The 27,502-nt window shown below is 36.2% G+C and overlaps 1 protein-coding gene across 6 annotated transcripts in view; it reads left to right on the top strand.

Annotated features, from left to right (window-relative positions):
• The window catches only part of RALGAPA1 (Ral GTPase activating protein catalytic subunit alpha 1), a 226,179-nt gene that overhangs the window by 96,990 nt on the left and 101,687 nt on the right, over positions 1–27,502 (top strand). For 3 of the 6 annotated variants that reach the window (XR_009500898.1, XM_059914114.1, XM_059914117.1), the window contains exons 17-23: positions 10,674–10,814; positions 16,282–17,817; positions 19,575–19,699; positions 20,960–21,176; positions 22,243–22,419; positions 24,679–24,831; positions 27,091–27,284. Coding sequence is in view for 5 of the 6 variants with exons in the window: in XM_059914114.1 (XP_059770097.1) it covers positions 10,674–10,814; positions 16,282–17,817; positions 19,575–19,699; positions 20,960–21,176; positions 22,243–22,419; positions 24,679–24,831; positions 27,091–27,284 (2,543 nt within the window). In the remaining variant the exon portion in view is untranslated. The remainder of the gene's footprint in view (positions 1–10,673; positions 10,815–16,281; positions 17,818–19,574; positions 19,700–20,959; positions 21,177–22,242; positions 22,420–24,678; positions 24,832–27,090; positions 27,285–27,502) is intronic. The other 3 variants (XM_059914118.1, XM_059914119.1, XM_059914115.1) reach the window with 3 other exon arrangements.

The raw sequence follows: 27,502 nt of genomic DNA, 5'->3' as shown, positions 1-27,502 counted from the left end.
CAGAGACGGGTGCGAGCCACGCGGCTATCAGCGCGGATCTCACAGCAACAGGGGCGCAGAGGGAAAAACGGAGAGATTCCCGCACAGAGGCTCAGCGCCGAGCAGCGCTCACCAGCCCGAGAGGCTTGTCTGCTCACCCGCTGGGGCAGGCGGGGCTGGGAGCTGAGGTGCGGGCTTCGGTCGGATCGCAGGGAGAGGACTGGGGTTGGCGGCAGTGAACACAGCCTGAAGGGGTTGGCGTGCCGCGGCGAGCCGGGAGGGAGCCGGAGAGGAGGTCTGCAGCCGCCGAAGAGGCAAGAGACTTTTTCTTGTCTCTTTGTTTCGCGGCGCGCAAGGAGAGGGGATTCAGAGCGCCGCCTAGACAAACTCCAGAGGCGGGCATGACCCGCGGCTAACAGCACGGACCCCAGAGACGGGCGCGAGCCGCGGCCATCAGCGCGGACCCCAGAGACTGGTAGGAAATGCTAAGGCTGCTGCTGCCGCCACCAAGAAGCCTGTGTGCGAGCCCAGGTCACTCTCCACACCGCCCCTCCCGGGAGCCGGTGCAGCTCGCCACTGCCAGGCTCCCGTGATCCGGGGACAACTTCCCCGGGAGAACACACGGCGCGCCTCAGGCTGCTGCAACGTCACGACGCCTCTGACGCCGCAGGCTCGCCCCGCCTCCTCCGTACCGCTCCCTCCCCCAGCCTGAGTGAGCCAGAGCCCCCGAAGCAGCTGCTCTTTAACCCCGTTCTGTCTGGGCGGGGAACGGACGCCCTCAGGCAACGTACATGCAGAGGCGGGTCCAAATCCAAAGCTGAACGCTGGGAGCTGTACGAACAAAGAAGAGAAAGGGAAATCTCCCCCAGCAGCCTCAGAAGCAGCGGATTAAAGCTCCACAAACAACTTGATGTGCCTGCATCTGTTGAATACCTGAATAGACAACGAATCATCCCAAATTCAAAAGGTGGACTTTAGGAGCAGGATATATTAATTTCCCCTTTTCCTTTTTTTGTGAGTGTATATGTGTATGCTTCTGGGTGAGATTTTGTCTGTATAGCTTTGCTTTCACCATCAGTCCTAGGGTTAGGTCCGTCCATTTTTTTTTTTACTTAAAAAAATTTCTTTTTCCTAATATATGCTTTCTTAATAATTTTTTCCGTATTTTCTATTTTTAGAAATTAAAAAAATTTTTAATAAGTTTTTTCATATTTTTTATTTTAAAAAAATTAAAATTTTTTTTCTTAATAAATTTTTTTCTTAAAAATCTTTTTCTTATTTTTTACTATAAAAAATTAATAAATCTATTTTTAAAAATTAAAAAAAAATTTTTTTGAATACATTTACTCTTAATAATTTTTTTCTTATTTTTTATTATAATAGCTTTATTTTATTTTATTTTATCCTCTTTTTATCTTTCTATTTTTTTCTCCCTTATATTCTGAGCTGTGTGGATGAAAGGCTCTTGGTGCTCCAGCCAGGCATCAGGGCTGTGCCTCTGAGGTGGGAGAGCCAACTTCAGGACACTGGTCCACAAGAGACCTACCAGCTCCACGTAATACCAAACGGCAAAAATCTCTCAGAGATCTCCATCTCAACATCAAGACCCAGCTTCACTCAACGACCAGCAAGCTACAGGGCTGGACACCCTATGCCAAACAACTAGCAAGACAGGAACACAGCCCCATCCATTAGCAGGGAGGCTGCCTAAAATCATAAGGCCACAGACACCCCAAAACACACCACCAGACGTGGACGTGCCCACCAGAAAGACAAGATTCAACCTCATCCACCAGAACACAGGCAATAGTCCCCTCCACCAGGAAGCCTACACAACCCACTGAACCAACCTTACCCACTGGGGACAGATACCAAAAACAACGGGAACTACGAACCTGCAGCCTGTGAAAAGGAGACCCCAAACACAGTAAGATAAGCAAAATGAGACGACAGAAAAACACACAGCAGATGAAGGAGCAGGGTCAAAACACACCAGACCTAACAAATGAAGAGGAAATAGGTAGTCTACCTGAAAAAGAATTCAGAATAATGATAGTAAGGATGATCCAAAATCTTGGAAATAGAATAGACAAAATGCAAGAAACATTTAACAAGAACGTAGAAGAACTAAAGAGGAACCAAGCAACGATGAAAAACACAATAAATGAAATTAAAAATACTCTAGATGGGATCAATAGCAGAATAACTGAGGCAGAAGAAAGGATAAGTGACCTGGAAGATAAAATGGTGGAAATAACTACTGCAGAGCAGGATAAAGAAAAAAGAATGAAAAGAACGAGGACAGTCTCAGAGACCTCTGGGACAACATTAAATGCACCAACATTCGAATTATAGGGGTCCCAGAAGAAGAAGAGAAAAAGAAGGGGACTGAGAAAATATTTGAAGAGATTATAGTTGAAAACTTCCCTAATATGGGAAAGGAAATAGTTAATCAAGTCCAGGAAGCACAGAGAGTCCCACACAGGATAAACCCAAGGAGAAACACGCCAAGACACATATTAATCAAACTGTCAAAAATTAAATATAAAGAAAACATATTAAAAGCAGCAAGGGAAAAACAACAAATAACACACAAGGGAATCCCCATAAGGTTAACATCTGATCTTTCAGCAGAAACTCTGCAAGCCAGAAGGGAGTGGAAGGATATACTTAAAGTGATGAAGGAGAAAAACCTACAACCAAGGTTACTCTACCCAGCAAGGATCTCATTCAGATGTGATGGAGAAATTAAAACCTTTACAGACAAGCAAAAGCTGAGAGAGTTCAGCACCACCAAACCAGCTTTACAACAAATGCTAAAGGAGCTTCTCTAGGCAAGAAACACAAGAGAAGGAAAACACCTATAATAACAAACCCAAAACATTTAAGAAAATGGGAATGGGAACATACATATCGATAATTACCTTGAATGTAAATGGATTAAATGCTCCCACCAAAAGACACAGACTGGCTGAATGGATACAAAAACAAGACCCATATATATGCTGTCTACAAGAGACCCACTTCAGACCTAGAGACACATACAGACTGAAAGTGAGGGGATGGAAAAAGATATTCCATGCAAATGGAAATCAAAAGAAAGCTGGAGTAGCAATTCTCATATCAGACAAAATAGACTTTAAAATAAAGAATATTATAAGAGACAAAGAAGGACACTATATAATGATCAAGGGATCGATCCAAGAGGAAGGTATAACAATTGTAAATATTTATGCACCCAACATAGGAGCACCTCAATACATAAGGCAAATACTAATAGCCATAAAAGGGGAAATCGACAGCAACACAATCATAGTCGGGGACTTTAACACCCCACTTTCACCAATGGACAGATCATCCAAAATGAAAATAAATAAGGAAACACAAGCTTTAAATGATACATTAAACAAGATGGACTTAATTGATATTTATAGGACATTCCACCCAAAAACAACAGACTACACATTTTTCTCAAGTGCACATGGAACATTCTCCAGGATAGATCTTATCTTGGGTCACAAATCAAGCCTTGGTAAATTTAAGAAAATTGAAATCGTATCAAGTGTCTTTTCCGACCACAATGCTATGAGACTAGATATCAATTACAGGAAAAGATCTGTAAAAAATACAAACACATGGATGCTACACAATACACTACTTAATAACGAAGTGATCACTGAAGAAATCAAAGGGGAAATCAAAAAATACCTAGAAACAAATGACAGTGGAGATACGACGACCCAAAACCTATGGGACGCAGCAAAAGCAGTGCTAAGAGGGAAGTTTATAGCAATACAAGCCTACCTCAAGAAACAGGAAACATCTCGAATAAACAACCTAACCTTGCACCTAAAGCAATTAGAGAAAGAAAAACAAAAAAACCCCAAAGCTAGCAGAAGGAAAGAAATCATAAAGATCAGGTCAGAAATAAATGAAAAAGAAATGAAGGAAACAATAGCAAAAATCAATAAAACTAAAAGCTGGTTCTTTGAGAAGATAAACAAAATTGATAAACCATTAGCCAGACTCATCAAGAGAAAAAGGGAGAAGACTCAAATCAATAGAATTAGAAATGAAAAAGGAGAAGTAACCACTGACACTGCAGAAATACAAAAGATCATGAGAGATTACTACAAGCAACTCTACTCCAATGAAATGGACAACCTGGAAGAAATGGACAGATTCTTAGAAATGCACAAACTGCCGAGACTGAACCAGGAAGAAATAGAAAATATGAACAGACCAATCACAAGCACTGAAATTGAAACTGTGATTAAAAACCTTCCAACAAATAAAAGCCCAGGACCAGATGGCTTCACAGGTGAATTCTATCAAACATTTAGAGAAGAGCTAACACCTATCCTTCTCAAACTCTTCCAAAATATAGCAGAGGGAGGAACACTCCCAAACTCATTCTACGAGGCCACCATCACCCTGATACCAAAACCAGACAAAGATGTCACAAAGAAAGAAAACTACAGGCCAATATCACTGATGAACATAGATGCAAAAATCCTCAACAAAATACTCGCAAACAGAATCCAACAGCACATTAAAAGGATCATACACCATGATCAAGTGGGGTTTATCCCAGGAATGCAAGGATTCTTCAATATACGTAAATCAATCAACGTGATACACCATATTAACAAATTGAAGGAGAAAAACCATATGATCATCTCAATAGATGCAGAGAAAGCTTTCGACAAAATTCAACACCCATTTATGATAAAAGCCCTGCAGAAAGTAGGCATAGAGGGAACTTTCCTCAACATAATAAAGGCCATATATGACAAACCCACAGCCAACATTGTCCTCAATGGTGAAAAACTGAAACCATTTCCACTAAGATCAGGAACAAAACAAGGTTGCCCACTCTCACCACTATTATTCAACATAGTTTTGGAAGTGTTAGCCACAGCAATCAGAGAAGACAAAGAAATAAAAGGAATCCAAATCGGAAAAGAAGAAGTAAAGCTGTCACTGTTTGCAGATGACATGATACTATACATAGAGAATCCTAAAGATGCTACCAGAAAACTCCTAGAGCTAATCAATGAATTTGGTAAAGTAGCAGGATACAAAATTAATGCACAGAAATCTCTTGCATTTCTATACACTAATGACGAAAAATCTGAAAGTGAAATTAAGAAAACACTCCCGTTTACCATTGCAACAAAAAGAATAAAATATCTAGGAATAAACCTACCTAAGGAGACAAAAGACCTGTATGCAGAAAATTATAAGACACTGATGAAAGAAATTAAAGATGATACAAATAGATGGAAAGATATACCATGTTCCTGCATTGGAAGAATCAACATTGTGAAAATGACTCTACTACCCAAAGCAATCTACAGATTCAATGCAATCCCTATCAAACTACCACTGGCATTTTTCACAGAACTAGAACAAAAAATTTCACAATTTGTATGGAAACACAAAAGACCCCGAATAGCCAAAGCAATCTTGAGAACGAAAAATGGAGCTGAGGGAATCAGGCTCCCTGACTTCAGACTATATTACAAAGCTACAGTAATCAAGACAGGTTGGTACTGGCACAAAAACAGAAATATAGATCAATGGAACAGGATAGAAAGCCCAGAGATAAACCCAAGCACATATGGTCACCTTATCTTTGATAAAGGAGGCAAGCATATACAGTGGAGAAAAGACAGCCTCTTCAATAAGTGGTGCTGGGAAAACTGGACAGATACATGTAAAAGTATGAAATTAGAACACTCCCTGACACCATGCACAAAAATAAACTCAAAATGGATTAAAGACCTAAGTGTAAGACCAGACACTATCAAACTCTTAGAGGAAAACATAGGCAGAACACTCTATGACATACATCACAGCAAGATTCTTTTTGACCCAGCTCCCAGAGAAATGGAAATAACACAAATAAACAAATGGGACCTAATGAAACTTAAAAGCTTTTGCACAGCAAAGGAAACCATAAACAAGACCAAAAGACAACCCTTAGAATGGGAGAAAATATTTGCAAATGAAGCAACTGACAAAGGATTAATCTCCAAGATTTACAAGCAGCTCATGCAGCTCAATAACAAAAAAACGAACAACCCAATCCAAAAATGGGCAGAAGACCTAAATAGACATTTCTCCAAAGAAGATATACAGATGGCCTACAGACACATGAAAGAATGCTCAACATCATTAATCATTAGAGAAATGCAAATCAAAACTACAATGAGATATCATCTCACACCGGTCAGAATGGCCATCATCAAAAAATCTAGAAACAATAAATGCTGGAGAGGGTGTGGAGGAAAGGGAACACTCTTGCACTGTTGGTGGGAATGTAAATTGATACAGCCACTATGGAGAACAGTATGGAGGTTCCTTAAAAAACTACAAATAGAACTACCATACGATCCAGCAATCCCACTACTGGGCATATACCCTGAGAAAACCATAGTTCAAAAAGAGTCATGTACCAAAATGTTCATTGCAGCTATATTTACAATAGCCAGGACATGGAAGCAACCTAAATGTCCATCGACAGATGAATGGATAAAGAAGATGTGGCACATATATACAATGGAATATTACTCAGCCATAAAAAGAAATGAAATGGAGGTATTTGTAATGAGGTGGATGGAGTTAGAGTCTGTCATACAGAGTGAAGTAAGTCAGAAAGAGAAAAACAAATACAGTATGCTAACACATATATACGGAATCTAAGGGAAAAAAAAGCCATGAAGAACCTAGTGGCAAGACGGGAATAAAGACACAGACCTACTAGAGAATGGACTTGAGGATATGGGGAGGGGGTGGGGTGAGATGTGACAGGGTGAGAGAGTGTCATGGACATATATACACTACCATATGTAAAATAGATAGCTAGTGGGAAGCAGCCGCATAGCACAGGGAGATCAGCTCGGTGCTTTGTGACCACCTAGAGGGGTGGGATGGGGAGGGTGGGAGGGAGGGAGATGCAAGAGGGAAGAGATATGGGAACATATTGTATATGTATAACTGATTCACTTTGTTATAAAGCAGAAGCTAACACACCATTGTAAGGCAATTATACTTCAATAAAGATGTTTAAAAAAAATAAAAATAAAATAAAAAATAAAAATAAAAAAAAAAAGAATAAGACTTGAAAGTTGAAATAATTCTTTGATCCATGGGCTGCAGAATGGATGTTGTGTTAGCAGACATGAAAACAATGTGAATCTCATTGCACATCTCCATCAGAGCTCTTGGTTGACCAGGTGCATTGTCAATGAGCAATAATACTTTGAAAGGAATCTTTTCTGAGCAGTAGGTCTTGACAGTGGGGCTTAAAATATTCAGTAAACCATGTTGCAAACAGATGTGCTGTCATCCAGGCTTTGTTGTTCCACTGGTAGAGCACAGAGTAGATTTAGCGTAATTCTTAAGGGCCCCAGGATTTTCAGAATGGTAAATGAGCATTGGCTTGAACTTGAAGTCCCCAGGTGCATTATGCCCTAACAAGAGGGCCAGCCTGTGCTTTGAAGCTTTGAAGCTTTGAAGCCAGGCATTGACTCCTCCTCTCTAGTTATGGAAGTCCTCGATGGCATCTTCTTCCAATAGAAGGCTGTTACATCCACATTGAAAATCTGTTGTGTAGCCACATTCATTAATGATCTTAGTTAGATCTTTTGGATAGCTTGCTGCAGCTTCTACATCACCACTTGCTGCTTCCACTTGCACTTTTATGTTATGAAGATGGCTTCTTTCCTTAAATCTCATGAACCAACTCTGCTAGCTTCATGCTTTTCTTCTGCAGCTTCCTCACCTCTCTCAGCCTTCCCAGAACTGAAGAGAGTTAGCACCTGGCTCTGGATTAGGATTTGGCTTGAGAGAATCTTGTGGCTGGTTTGCTCTTCTTTCCAGACAACTAAAACTTTCTCCATGTCAGCAATATGGCTGTTTTGCTTTCTATCATTCGCCTTTTCACTGTTAACTTCCTTCAAGAACTTTTCCTTTTTTGCAGTCACAGCTTGGCTGTTTGGAGCAAGCAGTCTAGCTTTCGGCCTGTCTTGGCTTTTGACATGCCTTCCTCGCTAAACTTAATCATTTCTAGCTTTTGATTTAAAGTGAGAGTCGTGTGACTCTTCCTTTCACTTGAACACTTAGAGACTATTGTAGGGTAATTAACTGAAGTTAGACCAGTTTCAGTGGCTTTACAGAGATTCTCTGATCTAAGCTTTAGATTAGTAAATCCCAAAAATCCCAGGAGCTAATTCATTAAGTCATTTTCTGTAGCATAGGTTGCCCAGCTGTGAGGCACTTGACAGATTTCCAGGTATGCATAAAGACCTGTAGTATAGTAGCAGATGGAGAGGTGCACTTCTGAAGAATTCATTCAGGATCAGAACACTAACTTACACCATTGTGATAATGGGAGAAGTTCCAAGGGAAATGCCCAAGCTCTTCCTTCAGGTTGGTGGTGGGAAAGAAGGAATAGAAGGAATTGTTATCTCCAAGGAATTATCTAACCCAAGGGAAAAAAAATCAAGAAACTTGTAATTCATCTGTGGAATCGAAAATTTGATTCAACTTAGTTTTAAAAGTAATATCTCTAAAAATCACATCTGATTATAACTGTAGGTGGCATTTTACCTTTTGTGTTGATAAGCAGCACTTCAAGTTTTACCTATGTGTTTGTCTTTGCTCTAATAAGTTTTAAGAAATGATTACCTTGAAGTCAACGTAACTTTTATTTCAAATTGGATTATAAAATTGTCGGTCACTTTCACGAGAGGGAGAAGAAGCTAGCAGGAAATCACGAGTAGGGTCAGATTCTGACATTTTGTATATGGTTTCAATTTTAAAATATACTTATCTTTAATACATTATACAGAAAGTCATACACTGAAGGCATGTTGTTGCCTTTTCTTAATATGTTCCAACCTTCCATGTTTTGCTGCACATAAATTTACCTGAAAGCTGCTCTTAAAGAATCCTTTATTTTGCCAACGTTAATAAATTTGGGGATTAGGGACTGTCTAATTATCCTTTTCCAGTTATAACTCTATGACATACATCTAGTTTTTGGTTAATACTTTTTTTGGTTTTCTCCTCTATATGTTCACAATGAAAACTTTTTTTTTCAAATGATTATGCTGTGCTGCCCAAATACAGATACTCATTCAGTAAGGATTTATTGAACTCATATGTGCCAGGCACCAGAGTTATAAAGATAAGAAGATATAGTTTTTGCCATTGAAAAGTTAGGAGGCTGACATATAAACATACAGTCCACTAAAAATAGATTGTAAGCTTTGTAAAAGAAGGAATTCTTGTTTGTTTTGGTAATTGCTGTATTGCTAGTAAGTTAATTATGTGGGAGAGTCTTAAAAGCATCACAGATGATATGACATTTTATGTATGAAGGAGTGTCAAGAGGAAAAGAAGACCAAATATATTATGAACTCTCAGGGCCATGTTGTTGTAAAAAGAGCATGAAATCTGCAAGAAACAGTATAAAATTCTGTGTGGCAGCAACATGGGAGAACAGAAGGAGAAGTTTCCGTGGATATTGCAGCTGGATTGCAAAGGCCTTATGTGACAGCCTAAGGGATTTAGGCATCGAGGAACCAGCTGTTTCTAATAATCAGAAAAATCTAAGATTTTGAATTGATGGTAACATTCAAATATATGTATTTTTTTTTATCAGTGTCACTGTTACACTGGTTATTATGCAATGTTGTTTCTTTTAAATTCTCCATTCATACATACCTTCATTTATTCAAGAATCTCTAAACTAAAAGTTAAGTTAAAAAATATTTGGGAAGTATAAACTTGATTATTTCTAAGTGTGTCAGAATTTGTCTTTAATTTTGTGAACTGGTTACTTTTAAGAAATTACCAAATACAACTACAAATGCAATTTTTTAAAAAAAATTCCAGTTTTTAAGTTTTTTGTCTTTAAAAATTTAATCTTTTAAATTTTTACATAATATGCTTAAGATTTGAATAAGCATAAACTTATTTTTCTCAATAACTCAATTCTTCATGCTGATTACAAATTCTATTTTCTGTGTTTTTACTTAAAATTTTAAAATTATACTGTTAACTTTAATATAAATAGGAGGTACTGATTTGATCAAGCATTCTTTTACCAGGAACAAATACTAACCATGAGATTTAATTCTTTAGATTATGAATTACATAAAATTCTCTAAAAAAGACCTATGAGTGACTTTGAAACTTTATTAGGAAAAAGTATGAAAGAAAGAATTTGTTCTTGGAATTCAGCTTCATTAAGAAGAATGGCTCAGAATTGCCTCAGAGTGGCTCAGAGAAATGCCCAAATATGGTACCTAAAATTTCTTGGAACTGTTAATATTGGTTCTTTTCAGTGTTTCCATTCGATGAACTTTTCAACCTTTGGTTTTGAGAACATAGTGCTAATTAAAGTGTCTGCTGTTTTTAATGCTATACCATTGTAACTGCTAATAATAAAAAAAAACATTTTCCTGCTTTACACCAAAAAATTTACATTGGAAATGTCGTATGTGTTCTCTGATTTCTTTTCTTACAGCTTGCCAGTATTTGCCGTGCTGAAATGTTTTATTTAAGATTTCCTTCCTTTGTATCTTTTAGTTTTCTCTGTTGCTGCTTTTTCTGTGACACAAGCCTTTCATTATAGTCACTTCTTTTTTCCTTCCCCACTTCTTTCTTTTCCTTTTTTAAAGCCATGAGAAGCCGATCCATTGGTGAATGTGCTCTGCCATCGGCCTATATACGCAGTGCTAAAAGTGCTCCTGTTCTGATCCATACTTCCAAACCCTTCTTGCCTGATATTGTTCTCACTCCCCTTTCTGATGAGCTTTCAGGTAGTGCCACCTCTGCTAATTTCTGCACCACCTTTTTCACTTTTTAATCCTTCTGCTTTCAAATTTTGCTTAATCAAATAAACTCTTCAAAGTTAATTTCTTTGGGGGAGGTGTGGGAAATTGGGAAAGTGGTTGAGCAATCAACATTTTGAGTTATTTGAACTCTAATGCTATCCTTGCAGTTCATTCTGGAAGTGCTAAGTTTAGTGCTGTGCCAATGACCAATATTTTGGGTTGTAAACGGTCAGTTTTTTTTCTGTTCATGTTTGATTTTTTCTTCTCAGGTGGTTAAGTGAAGTGGTAATGTATATTTATAATGTCATTATTTGACTAACTATATGGTAAATCTTGAATAATGCATTCTTCATCATCTATAGTAATGGAACTTAAGCCAGGGGCATCAGTAATTGAGAAAAGTACATAATCTAAAAGTTGTTTTCTAATAAATCTTTGTATTTATATTAGATTATAATAGCATATAGAATTCTAAGAACTCAACTCACTTTTAAACCAAATAAAGCAACCATTCTGTGAAGCCCCAATTTCTAAGAAGCCTCAAAACCTGGTCAGCTTTGCACTTCTGCCTCAAGTCCTTGATCTCCAGTATTGGGATGGTCTGCTCTTTAATAAGGCTTAATTAACATATAATAAAATGCATAGTTCCTGGGTTCAGTTCAGTGAGTTTTGAGAATTGTACACCCTCCCATCATCTTTCACCCCAGACAAAGTATAATGGTTCCATTACCCCCAAAATTCCCTAGTGACACTTTCGAGTCAGTCACTCTCTCTCTCACACACACACACACACACACACACAGGGTTTGTAATTTGTATCACCATAGATCAGTTTTTTTCTTTTTAAAAAAATTTTTTGTATGACTAAGATCATACAGTGCCTTGTCTTTTAGACTGAAGCAAATTTGTGTTGAATATACAGTTGACCCTTGAACAATGCAGGGGTTAGGGGTGCCGACCTTTCACGTTGTCCAAAATCCATGTATAACTTTACAGTGGGCCCTCCATTTTTGTGGTTTCACATGGGCAGATTCAACCAACTGCACGTAGTGTTGTGCTGTAGTACATATTTACTGGTAAAAATCCACAAATAAGAGGACCTGCACAGCTCAAAGCCGTGTTGTTAAAGGGTCAACTGTGCTTACTATGCAAAATGTGCTAGCTCAGAGAAAGTTATGGTGCATTCTTGGGTGCTTTCCTATACTCTTCTTAGGAGTATTTCCCTGACGTTGCCACTTTTGGTGAGGTTGCTGGGTTTTTTTTTAACAACCTATCTTTGTACCCTCTTACTTTCTAATTGACTATAGGCTTATGTGAGGGAAGGTGCATTTTTATTAATAATGTTATTTCAGGTAAAGTCCCTTTCACCATCCCTAAGATCACAGATTTCTCTCAAACCAAGAGGAGGTATATAATTCAAAATTAAAAAGGAAAGTGAACTACATAAAAGAAGAAATTGTTCTTCATAGTTTTCTCTCTCCGCCTGCTATGAGCAGGCTTAATTGAACTCATAATAATATATTTCCTGGATGCGTCATCTAAGCTCAGGAGTTGAGGTTTCTATAACTGTTTCACCAATAAGACAATGAAACTACCCATAGACAATCACTCTAGCTTTTGGTTAGAAGTAGAGTTTTCCAGAAAAATATTTACTTGATACTCTTGAATACTTACGGAGTAAAAAGGCACTTCTTTTAATTCCTTTTGCGTTTGTTTATTTTAACATACTACGTTTTCTAAGAAGTGGCTGTCAGTTTTCAATGTACTCTATTTTTATCCAGCCCTTTTTTCTCCTCTAGTATTCTTGGTTAGATGACCATTCAACCTGCGTTGTTGTGAACGTGATGCTATATGGTATAGCTATATATAGATAGACTAAACTAGTTGAATAGCTGAATATCGTTGGAGAGTTTTTCTTAAGTTCTGGGGACTATTTCAAGGGCACTGACACTGTCAGTGACTTTAGTTCTTAACATTAGACTCATCTGATGTTGAACAAATGTTTCTTCCCAGGTTCCTGTCTCAGGTTTTGATATAATATCCTGTGGGTTGCAGGAGTATCTTAGTTTATTTTTTAAAGCTCTGCAGGTAGTGCTGGTGTCTGGGCAGGCACGTTTTTCCTGTCCTCTCTTCTACACTAGACTGTAGTTTTACACATATGGTAGCCCCGTCTTTCAGTCTTTATTTTCCTGATAAACAAAGAGAAGTCAGAAATCTCAATAATTATTCTTAAGCAAATTAGCTTTTACTGTCAGAAATAATACTTTCGTGATAGAAGGGATGTAAAAGAACATAGGCATGGTGGGCAACTGACTTTTGCAACTGTTTCTTATTATTTTCTAATCAAGTACTGTGGGTGTCTCACCCTGAAATAAAGTTTACAAACCCACTTTCTTCCAGTTAGTTCTCAAAACTGCTCATTTGTTTGCCATATTTGATGCTGTTACATTCTAGTCTGTCTAGGCCATATTATGTAGACTGCTAAGGTTATTAACAATACTTCAATATTTGAATTGAGCACTGTAGAGCAAAATATTTTGATCTCTCTGCTTCTATTTTCTGAGTATCAGGAGAAAGAAGATGGTATGTCTCAGGCCCCATCCTGTTCCTAAATTCTGCCTAATCAGGAGGAGAATTTTCTATCTCTAATCAAACAAGCAGGTTCTTTGCACAATCAAGGAATTTATTTCTTCTCATCATCAATATGTGATAGTAACCTTTTACAGCGTTTCCACCTAGAAAACCAGCAGATTCTAGCATAATTCTAAATTAGATTTTTTGTTGTTGTTGAAATAATTTGTGTTAATATTTTAAAAAGTACATCACAAGAAAAGTTTGAATCTAACTTAAACACGGCATTATATAACATGTTTGCAAACAAATAAAACTGTATAATTTTCTTATAAAAAAAATATTGGTCATTTGTCTATTTCCAGAATTTAAGAGTCAGGGAAACAATATTAGAAGGATAAGAGTAGAATATAGTTTAGTGTTTTAAATTTTAGTGGTCTAAAATTAAAGTTAATTATTTGGGCTTGGTTTATTGCTTTTCAGTCTTTTCATATGATTTCAATGATGTGCATACTGCTTTGAATTACCTACAAATTGAACATCTAGTCATAAAAAGATGTAGAATTTTTACTAGCCTCTGCTAATAATAGAATCAGAAACATAGATATTCTATAGTTCTTAACTTACCTTGAAGGTACATTGCCATTATAGCCCAAATAGGCAAAAAAAGTTTTTTTTAATTACATAAAGGACATTGTCATTTCCTTTAGGTAATTCAGAAAAAACGAGCTTCTAAATGGCATCAGTTTCTACATAAAGTAATATAAATGATTTTGTGAATTCAGGAGCTATAAAAATATTATTACTGATAGCTAGTGTTTATGATTAACCGAGAATAGAATTTAACTTTGGTAAAAGGGATTTTGGCACTTTTTTCTATACCTCGTTTTAGAAATTATTTAAATTTTCTAGTGGTATGTTAGTATTACAGATTAAGAGGTTTTTTTCCCCTTGAGGAACTAGCTTCATATTTTAGTAATTAGCAGCTACTAATTTTTAATATAAAAGACATGCTTTCCTTCTACCAGTATGTGAATATGATCTCTAGGCAGAGGTTCTTATGACGTATTATGGGAGATAAACCAAAATACTTAGCATTCGTCAAGATACACAAATATGCATTACTTATCTGCTACAGTAATAATTGGAGTATAATGCATAAATACAAAGTTTCTGAGGAAATGCTTGCTTTTTCATTTAGAAGAATTCTAAGTGTAGTGCGTGAAGAAGAAAGCCAACATTTTTTTAAAGTGTTGTATTCTCCTCAACTTAATGATAACAAGAAATTGTTTCAACTTTAGGAGATATTTTGTATTTGACCCGTATTGGGAGTCCAAATGTATATCTTCAGGAATATAGTGCAGTCTTAGTATATTACAAACTTCTCTTGATCTGAATTTAGTATAAGGTGGCTCCTTTTGGACCTCATACAGAGAAAGGGATATGAGTGAAATAGCAGAAGGACTAGCCTCTTTTCATCCATTGCATGGATCCTGAGAATATTTTTAATTACTATCCCCATTTTATAAATGAGAAAACTGGTGTCAGAGTCTGGAGTAAGAAAACCAAAGTTTTAGACCTAACACCATCAATAAGTATATCTGTGATCTTGGACAAGTAACTGCTTTACTCTGGATCTAAATCTTCTCATTTTGATCAGTTATAGTTCTGTTATTTATAATCTTTGCATTACAAGCCTAATGGGTACCCAGCATCTGACTTTTTGACTCTGTGTCCTTTTTTCATTATATTTTTCTGGCTTCTGAAAAATTTTTTTTATTTATTTCTAGGTAATGTTAAAGGTCATGATAGATTCATAGACGTGGTATTTTACTTCTAAAATGTGTGATTTGTATATATCTCTACAGCTAAATAGTATTTCATATTGCGATTTTCAATTTCGTAAATATTTTTGAGGATTTACCATATACTTAGCACTTGAGGCAGTAAAAACAATATAATGACGTTGAACACTAAACCTGCTTCTCAAATTTGAGAGAGTGGCTTCATCTCTTTGGGCCTCAGTTTCCTCGGTGAGAGAGTTAAATAATCTATGATGTCCATTTTGACTCTAAAATTTGTAATTCTTTAAAAGAAATGTAAGAAGCCATAGGTACAGTTTTTAGGGTTTGATGGTTATTTAATGGAATGGGCCAGTGATAGGCAGAGAATGTTTCTTCCTAGTAGATTAATGGTGTTTGTGTCAGAAATGAAAAAGCACAATTAATTTTTTTTAGCAATGTATTAGTTTTATTTGATAGGATGAATAGATTTTAATACTATAATTAAATAAAGTAAAATACCTCAGTAGAACAGATAAATAGTTTCCTGACAAAGAGAACTTTAGGAAGAGGGTGGAGATTTCCATGTGTAATCTGTGATCAAATAGATAAGCAAGATTTGAAGAAAGGGTGATGCCTCTTGCCTGGTAAGGAAGGAAACAGGAATTTATAAGACCCTATAAGATTCTGCAATGGGATATTTAGATCAGCTTTTTTGTGTTAAGATCTACTTTTTCTGCTTGGAACTTAAATAAGTACAAAAAATTGAATAGCAAGCTTGAATTGCTTGATTTATTGGCACAGCTCTATCTTTAACTGCACTTCCAAATGTTTCATCACCTCACTGTCTATTTCTATGCATGTTAACATATTAAAATGTATTCTGGTAGTTTTCTAATTCATTTATACTACATGCTATATTGGCTTGTGCACATCATTATTTAAAAACAGATTTGTATTTTTAGTAGATTTTCTTTCATTGAGCTTACAAAAAATCTCAAAAATTTTTATTTTTAAGCATATGCTTAGGGTATGGTTGAAATTAATACTTATTTTTCATATTCGTATAGTTCCTACTCTGTAATTTTTCTTTTTTACAGATATTGATGATGCTCAAATACTTCCTCGTTCAACTAGAGTCAGACATTTTTCACAAAGCGAAGACACTGGAAATGAAGTTTTTGGTGCTTTGAGTGAGGAGCAGCCATTGCCTCGAAGTAGCAGCACTTCTGACATCTTGGAACCATTCACTGTTGAACGAGCCAAAGGTGCAGTTCCTGTAATTGACAGTTCATCCCGTCATGCACCAAGCTTGCAGAGTTCCACAGAGGCTTCTTCAATAACTAGATCCACTGAAAGCCACATCACTGATACTCATAGTAGAGAGTCTTCTCTGGAAGTTGGTGATAGCATATATGACCATCTTTGTCACTTAATAGATCCAGTAGAACTTGCAGATTCAGCTTTTGAACAAATCCAGTACATTGACCTTGAAGGAGATGATGATCTTCTTTCCTCCCTGAAAGAATATTTTAAGGAAAACCAGGAAAGTCATAGTAAAAACGAGTTAGGTAAAGATGCAGCTTCACAGGAAGTGATTATTGCAGCAAATAGGGATGAAGGATCATCCTTAGATAAATTAGAACACATAGACCAGGAAAGTAAATCAGAAAATACCACCTCCTTTGTTGGGACTCCTGAAAACATACAGTTTCAAAAAGAATCAAACTCAGCTGTCTTCGTGAATAACGGTGCACCCAACCAGTTAGACAGCTTTATGAGAACAAAAACTTCTGAAAAATGTAAACAACTAAACAGTGATAAACAGTCATCGGAACCTAGTTCGGGTAGCCCTTGTGATAAAGAAAAGAGGAAACATCTGTATAGACAAACGGCCACAGAATTAGATGCCTGTATAGATATAACACTAGCTGAAAAGGTTAAGGGTATGCAAATTAATGAAAAAATCATTGTCCCACATGTTTTGCATGCCAAGAAAACTACTCTAAAAGCACCTGTTAACCACAGAATGCCTCATGTTACAAGCACTAGCAAGCTTTCTCCAACTAAAAGGAGCTTGTCTGAAACAGTAACTCATAGAGCCAAAATCATGAAAATTGCTTCTAAAAAACGAAATAGTGTTCACGTTACTTTTAGACCATCTACTGAGTCAGTTCAGTTTTATAATCCTCTGGAAAGCAAAGAGGCTCCGTGGAAGATGAGGCTGCGGAAGCTCAGTGGCTTTAGTAGCAGCAGCAATAGCAGCATCAGCAGCCCCCACGCCAGCTCAAACAGTGTCACCGAGCTAGTGAAACCCGGTGTGTACAGGCCTCTAGACACGGCGTCAGTAAGTAGCAAGACAATTAAGGAATCTACAGAGATCCCCACCGCCATATTACAAAAAGAAGGAATTGCTAGTAATCAGTTAGGAGGTAGTCGTAGTACTATTAAGTCGTCAAGTCATGAGGCAGGACTACAGCAGGGCTCCCTGGGTGGCGTTTATAAAACTGTTGTACATGCTCTTTCGAAGCCGAAGGCAAATGTTTCCCCACAGAGGCAGAACAGAATGCCACCAGAGGCTCCACTGAGGGATCTGTACAGTCATGTAATGGGCTATTTTGGAAGGAAAGCTGCAGGTGAGCACTAACAGTGTGCAGAGCGCAAAAGGAGAAAGACAGCACCAGTTTGGCTTAATGCAACTGAAGCAAGCTATAAGCAATCAAAAAGCTTTGGGATGGTCACTGCTTTCTCTGTTTGGTTATGCATGCGCCTTTCCCCAGCTGTATTTTTCCCAGCATAAAATGTTTATTTAAATTACTAATTTCCCTTATAAAGCATTTAGTTAAACCTCTTTGCTGCTGAACAAGATAGGAAAGAGGGACATACAGGAAAATTTAATGACCTTCCAAAGGCTATCTAAATCAGATATTTTTCTGAGTGTGTACTACATGAACCTTGAAATTAAGTTTACCGAGGAGTTGGAATACTTTCTCCCCTGCCCCCCACCAATGGTTTACATTTAAAAGGGCCCCAGCTCTATATAATTGGGTTCATTTATTTTTACTGCTGATTTACTTGATTTTATCTTTTTCTTGGTAGATTACTGTGACATGATATAACATAATGGAAATCAAGGTCCTACAACCAACACCAACATTTTTAGTTAACTGTCATTGAAGAGGAAATTATTTCTTAAACCTCAAAGTGGACTCAGTTACTTTTCATTTACACCATTTGCAAACAAGCTGTAGGTTTTTTAGTTTTGCATTCATTTGTATAGAATGCAAGTTATATCCTTAAAACACTTATCGTTACTTTCTTTTTTCTGAGATTTTAGATGTGCATAAAGGTTTCATGATAGCCAATCATGATTTAAATATGGAACCTCTATGGACAGATTACAGAAAGCAAGATGATGGTAACTGTTTTCTCTTATGTTGATTCAAATTTAAAATAACTTCACAGTTATAGAAAATTAACTTTCAGCAGTAAGGTAGGTTTTGATTTTATTTGTTTAACATGGTTTTGTTAGCATGATTAACAGAACGCTGCATCTTGCACTGAGCCATTAATGCCACTTGAGGGCAGTATTTGACAGCTTAAAAAAGCCTGGCCAAGTAGTATAAAGATAATGGTGTTTCAGAGTGATTTCCTGACCAGTATATTTTCTTAACCTGAAATGCTTTGTAGTTCATTAGGAATATAAACAGTGTTGATATCCTTTGGTTGCAGAGAAATCACCTTTTCAACAGCATAATAGTGAAATAAGTAAATATCATTTTCTGTAAGTTAGTTTCCCAAGTTTAAAACTTTCTTGTTAATGTAAACCATAATGTAGTCGTAAAAGAATCAAAATAACTATTGTGAGGGGTTTTTTTAAACAGAAAAATCTTTGTGAAAATAAATCTCTTTTTTCTTAAAGCATAAAATTAGATTTGTAGTGAATAGAAACAACATTATGTCAAAATCGTAGAATTTTAATTTATTAATATCTAAACTTAAATTCAAGGGATATATTTCTTGCAAATATTCTTTGGGGAAAATGGAATTATAAATTATTAAGACTCCAAATAGAAGCAGAGGCAGGAAGAAAGAAAAATATACCAGTTTCTTTATAGGCAATATTAACCTAACTTCAACTAGTGCTTATCTATAAGCTTTCTTGCTGGTTAAGGTTATACTGAAGATTGACTAACATCTGCTTAGTTAAATAAAGTAAATATCAATTTACTAATTCTTAAAATTAAATCTAAAAGGAGAGAAATTCTTCGTAGATGCATGTTTGGCAAATAATTGATATGGCATAGGTAATTTTTTGGCTGTTTTTGTTTTAAATTTAGGAAATGTAGTTAAGTCTTTTCTTCACTATATATAGTTATTTATTTATTTTTAGTCAATAAAGAGGACATGAGCACAAAACTGCCCCCTCTTAGTAGTGATATTGGCAGCAGCAATGCTAATGTTCCTGATCTGATGGATGAGTTTATAGCAGAACGACTTCGAAGTGGTAATGCCTCAGTAAGTGTTATTTTATTTATTTGATTTTAGAGAGGAGGGTAGAGAAACTAAAAGATATGTACATATATATGTATATGTATATATATGTATATGATATGTATATGATATACATGTGGAAAATTTTTTTCAAATTAGCCCTCACCCCAAATTTAACCCTTTTTTGAATTAAGATTTTTTAATTATATTTTTATAGTATTTTTTATTCAAAGACCTAAAACAAGCAGGCTTTTAGTTTTGACCAGGGTGAAAATTTGGGATACCTGTTTGCTCAGCTCCTGTGGTATAAGCCACTACCTTCCTAGTTCTTTCTCTGTTTTTCATCTTTGCTCTTAGAGTACTCTGATGCCTGCTGCCAGCCCTCAGCAGGAAAGATAACCATGGAGGTTTTCTGGCCCAACTCACACCATTTTGATAGCATGCTAACATCAGTTACTTAATCATTACAGATAACTTTGGAATAGATTTTAAAGTTATCTTTATCTTGAGTATTAGAATTAAGGCAAAATGAAAATAGAAGCAGTTTTAGTCCTAATGATACTTAATTGTTAAGGAAAGATAAATATATGTGGAATTGCTTTTTTTAAAGGACAATATTCCATTTAGATTTCAACTTGTCACTTTAGTGAAAGTCTGTAGCTCCATTACATTTTCCTTTTTTTTTTTTTTAAGTTTTTTTCCTTGAGTGGGAAAAAAGTTATAGAATCATTATATGTAATCATCATAGAATGACATCCTTGCTGTCATTCTTCCCTCCCTCCATTATGTCTTCCATTTCTTTCTTTTTCTCTTGTCTTTTCTTTTTTTTTTTTTTTTTTTTGCTGCACTGCACAGCTTTCAGGAATCCCTTAGTTCCCCCACCAGGGATCAAACCCATGCCCCCTGCAGTGGAAGTGCAGGGTCCTAACCACTGGACCGCCAGGGAATTCCCTCTTCCATTTGCCTCTTTTTTTTCCATTTGAATACTTTGCTCTTCCTACTATCTTATCTTAATATTCACTCCATGGATCCTTTTGAGGCTTCAGGGTCTCGGGCCCAGCACCAAATGGTATTTGGGTCTTTGCTTTAGCCAGACCAACAGTAGTTCAGGATCCAGCTCCATACAGTTACATAGAGTCTTCAGTTAGTGTTTCCCCCCCTCCTACTTCATGCCCTAAATTTCAACATTTATTGTGATGATTGTCTTGGAAATTAAAGATTTCAGATGCTTAATGAGAATTCAAAAAAACTTTTTTAATGGTAAAATGTGTCTTGAATTTTTAGACTATGACAAGAAGAGGAAGTAGTCCAGGTAGCCTCGAAATTCCCAAAGACCTCCCTGATATTCTAAACAAGCAGAACCCAATGCGCCCTATTGATGACCCAGGTGTGCCCTCAGAATGGACTTCTCCTGCCAGTGCAGGGAGCAGTGATCTCATCAGCTCAGACAGTCATTCGGATTCTTTCAGCGCTTTCCAATATGATGGCCGAAAATTTGACAGCAAGTATCTTTTTTCTGTTTGAGCAGTACGGTTTTTGTTGATTTGTTTTCTGTTCGAGACTGACTGACAGTTTACGTAACCATCATATTCCTCTCTAACATTACTTAGGGGTTCCCATATACGTATTTTGATTTCATTTTCAGTGAAACTCCAAAAGACTTTTTAGGGAATCACTTCAAGTTGAGGCCTCTTTATTTTGCCAACTAAAGGCATTTAAAAAACAAAAAACACTGTTCTTTCATAGAACAAATGATATTTTAAGACCAGACACATAGACAGGAAAAAGGGTGGACTTGGTATTAGAATAAAGGGCAGTCATGGTTATGAGTTGGACTATTTCATGCAGTCGTATTTGGGGACCACTATCTAGTTATGGTCAGTGCTTCAGTATGTTCAGTACAGTTACGTTCAATGCTCTGGTACCCAGAACCTTACTTGAATAATTGCTTCATGTTAAAATGACATCAGTGATATTATTTGGTGCTATATTACTACCACATAGCTTTTCTGCTGTAATTCTGTATTACACTTGGCAATCAGTGAAGGGTACCAAAATTTAAAAGAAGAAAGTCAAAATCTTGGGAACCAACTTTGTGAAGAGCTGGGAGATGCATTGGAGAATTATGTTTCTTGCCGTCATGGATTATATACTACTCTGATCTTGGACTGGAAATATGATTTGAGAGAAAAATGACTCTTACCACATATGTGGCATTTTTATTATATATATCTCTCTTCTAGAGATTATAAAACTTGAAAAGCAGTTAAGTATATTTCCAGCTATCAGAAAACAGGGATAAGAATAGTGATGATATATTGTATGTCTCTGTCCTTTTATCATTATTTTTGTTAATAATAGGCTATGAGGATCTTTAAAAACTTGTTTCTAATTATAAACTTCAAAGTGTTAACATTATTTACCGTTGCCTGAGTGGTATGTAAATAGAATAAATTTGGGGGGAATGTTCATATTTAATTATTTTGATGAAGTAGCTGTGTCTCTTTTGTAAATATTTTTGTTTTGTAATTGGAACTTCTGTACACTAGCATTTCTTCTTCCTATAGATTTTGGCTTTGGAGCTGATACTGGGAATGCATCCTCTGCTGATGTGGATTCAGGTTCTGGCCATTATCAGAGTGCTGAAGAGCAAGAAGTGGCTAGTCTAACCACACTTCACATCGATTCGGAAACAAGCAGTCTTAATCAACAAGCTTTTTGTACTGAAGTTGCAACGGTTACTGGTAAAGATACTCAAGGGAGTGTATTCCTTAAATGCATTTTTTTTAAGCCACCAAAGAACCTTTTCAGACTTGTATTTGATAGATTTTATGTATTACTTATTACTATTTAAGTATTATTTTTTTCACTCATCTTTATGTAACAATGGAGGGAAAAAAACATTAATATAAGAGTTTCTTGACCTGGAGTCCACATGGATAAGCTTCAGGGAACTCTATGAACTCCTAATACCGTACGCAAAATTTTGTGTGTGTTTGCACCAGAGCATTTCCTGCAGCAATTTTTAAATAAATAACCAAAAAAAGTTGAGGTACTGCACTTTACCTTTTTCATTGATTTTCAGAGTTAGCCTAGATTTTTGTAGATTTCTTTGGTAAACTGTTTATTATTGAAAACATAAAGCACACTGCCTAAAATAAGGTCTGTCAATATACTAATATTCTGTATTACAGTAAATTAATACAGTAAATTATGCTTTTCAGCAACTTTTTATGTGTGGTCAAACCTGACAATAATATGACAAGTGGGGTCCAAGAAATTGAGTCGTGAAAGGCAGGGTCACATTATTCCAAGAGCAGTACAGTGACCAGAGGCAGCCTGAGCAGCCTGTGGCCCATACTTCAAGAGTTCCACTGTATTATCCAGATTCACTCTGGTTCCTACTGCAGTTTGACGCCCCTTTGATGGATGATGGATGAAATATCAATGGGGTGGTTTTTTTTTTTTTAAATTAATTAACTAATTTATTTTTGACTGTGTTGGGTCTTCATTTCTGCGCGAGGGCTTTCTCTAGTTGCGGCAAGCGGGGGCCACTCTTCATCGCGGTGCGCGGGCCTCTCAGTATCGCGGCCTTTCTTGTTGCGGAGCACAGGCTCCAGACGCGCAGGCTCAGTAATTGTGGCTCACGGGCCCAGTTGCTCCGCGCCATGTGGGATCTTCCCAGACCAGGGCTCAAACCCGTGTCCCCTGCATTGTCAGGCAGATTCTCAACCACTGTGCCACCAGGGAAGCCCCAATAGGGTGGTTTTTGCATCCTGTGGTTGGCTGGAACTTGAAAGACTGGAGCAGTGATGTCTGCATGTCTGAATTAGGCACATTTCTTCAGCCAAATCAAACTGGTGGAATTTGGCCAGTGAAATACTCAACAGGCAGGAACCCATCCTATGTTTTCACATTCTTCTTTTCCACATCTTTTCTACCAGAGGATAAGTAAGAACTTTAGCCTGCCCATTGCAGAATGAGGGCTGAGTGGAAGATAGGAGCCAGTTTGGTTGGATCCACAGTCTGATCGTTACAGAATTTAAGTTACTACTCAAAGAAGAATTCTTATTTTACAATAAACACCTTTTACTGTAGTTGTTCTTAAACATAAACTTAGATGAAAATTTGGATGAAAAGATACTCAACATTACTAGTAATCAGGGAATATAAATCATCCGTAAGGTACCACTATACACATAATAAATCAGCTCAAGTTAAAAACACAATACCAGTGTTAAAGAGAGTGTGGAGCAACTGGAAATATCATACATTACATTATTATAATGGGAATGCAAAATGGTAGGGCCACTCTGCAAAAATACGGCAGTATCTTTTAAAATTAAACATACATTTACCATATGACCATTCCTAGGTATTTATTTCAAACATTTGTATGTGAAAGTTCATAACAGCATTATTCACAGTAGCTAAATTGAAAATAGTCCAAATATCCATTAACCAGTGAATGAATAATCAAATTGTAATGTATTCATTCATCCAGTATTCATTGAAATGGTACTCAGCAATAAAAAAGGAATTAAATGCTAATATATGCAAAACCATAGCTGACTCTCAAAAATATGCTTTTAAATGAAAGATGTCAAGGCTAGCAATGTTAGTGGCATATAGCAATGGGCAAGTTTCTCTTCTCCTGAATTGCCTCAAGCCTGAAGTAAGTGAAATAAAGTAGCAGTGGGTACCAGAGTTTCTGTAGCTGGACCAGGAATGGAAGTAGGCATTCTTGCTCTCACTGATGGCCCCTATTAATTGGTATGTCCAGTTCTCATTCCACACTAGTCCCATAGTAGACATGGAATGAGACTGCTAGCTATGAAATCTTGTACAGTATTATGATCTTATTGACCTCTTTGGCCAGTTTATAACCTGATTTATCTTTTGATGTTTTCAATTTGTGTTTTATTGGGCTTTTAAGCATTACATCTTAGGTGGAGGGTTTTGAATATATTCTTTGTGGTAATTTTATGAAATTATATTTACAGGTTCAGAAAGTGCCTCTCCAGTCCATTCAGCTCTGGGATCCAGGTCACAGACACCTTCTCCTTCCACACTGAATATAGATCACATGGAACAGAAGGATCTACAGCTCGATGAGAAGCTCCACCACTCTGTTCTGCAGACGCCAGATGACCTAGGCAATATTTGGAAATTAGATCTTTGCCATTTTTTTCTTTCAGGGCATTAGTGTCAGGAGATCTTAAATAAGGCATCTTAAATTTGATTATTTTATATATGTTATGTAAATATTATTATAAGTCTTTTGGACTTTTCTGTCTTTGGGAAATTAATTAGTATAACATTTTTTTTCTTGCCCTTAAGAAAGATATTTGCATTCTGTTTTTTGTTATTTGATATTTTATTATAGTTGATTATAGTCCTGGTATTAGTGGTTACATTATTTTTGTATGTTATATTATCATTTACGATACCGTTTCCTAAAGCAGGAAATACATAATTTGGCATCGTTATTCTTAATATTTTATCTGAAGAACCTGCTGAATCAAAGTAGGCAGTCCAAATGAAGTATTTTTATATTTAAGTAAATGTTTAAAAGTGACTAGGAAGCCTTAGAAACTGCAAGTTAATAAAAAGTTATTTTTGTTAAGTTCTGCATCATATAATAAGCATCAGGATAAAAAGTCATTTTGCAAATATGCCAGAAAATTTGGTCAAGGACACAGTTGATAAGATATTTATAATGAATAATATAAAATACTAGTTCTCATTGGTAATGCAGCACATTTACTCTCTGGCCAAAGGAAGAAATTTAAAACCGTGTGACTTCTGCCCCCCACCCTGCCCCCCCTTTTAAGGTACTCATTCTCTTAATATGCAATTACCTTGCAATTACATAGCCCTAATTTTCTGGTTTGTAGATTATTTCTGACCTTTTCTTTCCTCCTCTTGGCCTGCAGTTTTTTGGTTTTTATTTTCAGCTTTTTCCCCAACATTTGGAAAAAATTTCAAACTCATGGAAAAGTTGCAAGACTAGTAAAATGAATACCCATAAATCCTTCAGATAAATTCACCAGTTGTTAATATTTTACCACTTTATCTTTCTCTCTACCTATACACACACACACACACGCATTAAAACAACCCTTTTTTTTTTCTGAGCCATTTAAGAGTGAATTGCAAGTATCAGACCCTTTACACCTAAACACTTCAGCAAGTATGTCCTAAGAATAAGTATACATTTCCTGCATAACCATAATATAAGGACCACGTTCAGGATATTTAACATTGATACATCATTGCAATTTTAGTCTATAGTCAGTTATCCTCAGTTGTTCCAATAATATCCTTCATAGTTACCAATCAGTTGAGTTATCACTATATTATTAAGGTTCTGTAGAATAGGGAGAGGTTAACAGTGATGGTTAACCCTGTAGTATTTTCTTAAATTTTTATTTTAGTGAATTTACACCAGAAACCTGTTTTTATTATTGTGAAAGACTGTCCAGTAACTTTTTAATAATATACTCAGTTATTGCACACTTTACATGCAGAGAAAAAAGTTAAACATTAAGAGTAAAGGATGTACATATACTGTGTGTGACTTTGTAAATTATCAGTACACTGAGATATTATCAAGCAGGAAAAAGTTTTTACTGACTTTCTAATGATTTTGCCTTTTCCATTATATACATTGCATAGAATGATGGCTTTTTTTTTTCTTTTTTAAGCTGGAGGAGATCTATAGTGATACCTACCTAAACCATCTATTTTACAGATGAGGAGCTGTAGCTTTAGGGAGGTTATTAAATAATTTGTACAATATCACATAATTAGTGACAGAAATGAGACTAAGACCCTAGGTTACCTATATGTCTATATCATGCCAATATTAATAAACAAAAGAAATGTAATTATGGAAATTTTAGATTATATTTAAATTATTTTTTTCATGCCATTGTGATATCCCTTTTAATGCTAGGCCTGACTTAATTGTGAAATATAGAAATATATTTCTTCGGAAGGTTTAATTACAAAGAAATAAGCTTAGGAAGACTTCCTACAGGATCTGCCTTCAGCCTGAGATTTTCTGTTAATTTGATGATGGAACTTGAAGTAGCTATTAGGTAAAAGAGAGAGTATGTATTTATAAATATGATCTTTATGTCAAACGTAAATTTCTCCATTTGGTATCTGCATCATTTTCTCCTTAGTTAAATCTAGATAGATGCACTATTGTATAAGTAATTATTGTCAAAATAAGGAATTATGAACTAGCGAGGTTTTGACCTTACCAGGAAAAAATAACACTGATGCATCTTAACATTTCTTTTATTCACTTTTGTAGATATTTAAGATTATTAATTTGACTCCTATGTGTTTTTGTGATCAATTCTCTAGAAAAATTACTGACACCAGTGAATTATTTTTTTCTATAGAAATCAGTGAATTTCCATCTGAATGCTGTAGTGTGATGGCAGGGGGAACTCTCACAGGATGGCATGCTGATGTTGCTACTGTAATGTGGCGAAGAATGCTGGGTATTTTGGGAGATGTCAACGCTATTATGGATCCTGAAATACATGCTCAAGTTTTTGATTACCTCTGTGAACTTTGGCAGAATCTAGCTAAGGTAAAAAAGAAAAAGATGAAAAGGGAGAAGGAAAGAAAAATAAAGTATTAAGAAGTACAGAAAAAGCCTTAGATAACATCCACCCCCGCACTACGAACTGATGCCTTAACCATGTTTAAATATATAGTTAGTGGTAGGAACTAGATCTCAAGTTTAAGGTAAAACAAACTGGGAAAGAGAACACTTTTCATAAGTTTGTTGCATTTTATTTGAAAATT

This window comes from Balaenoptera ricei, chromosome 2 (assembly GCF_028023285.1).
Source record: "Balaenoptera ricei isolate mBalRic1 chromosome 2, mBalRic1.hap2, whole genome shotgun sequence".
NCBI lineage: Eukaryota > Metazoa > Chordata > Mammalia > Artiodactyla > Balaenopteridae > Balaenoptera > Balaenoptera ricei.
This window is presented reverse-complemented; position numbering and strand designations above follow the sequence as displayed.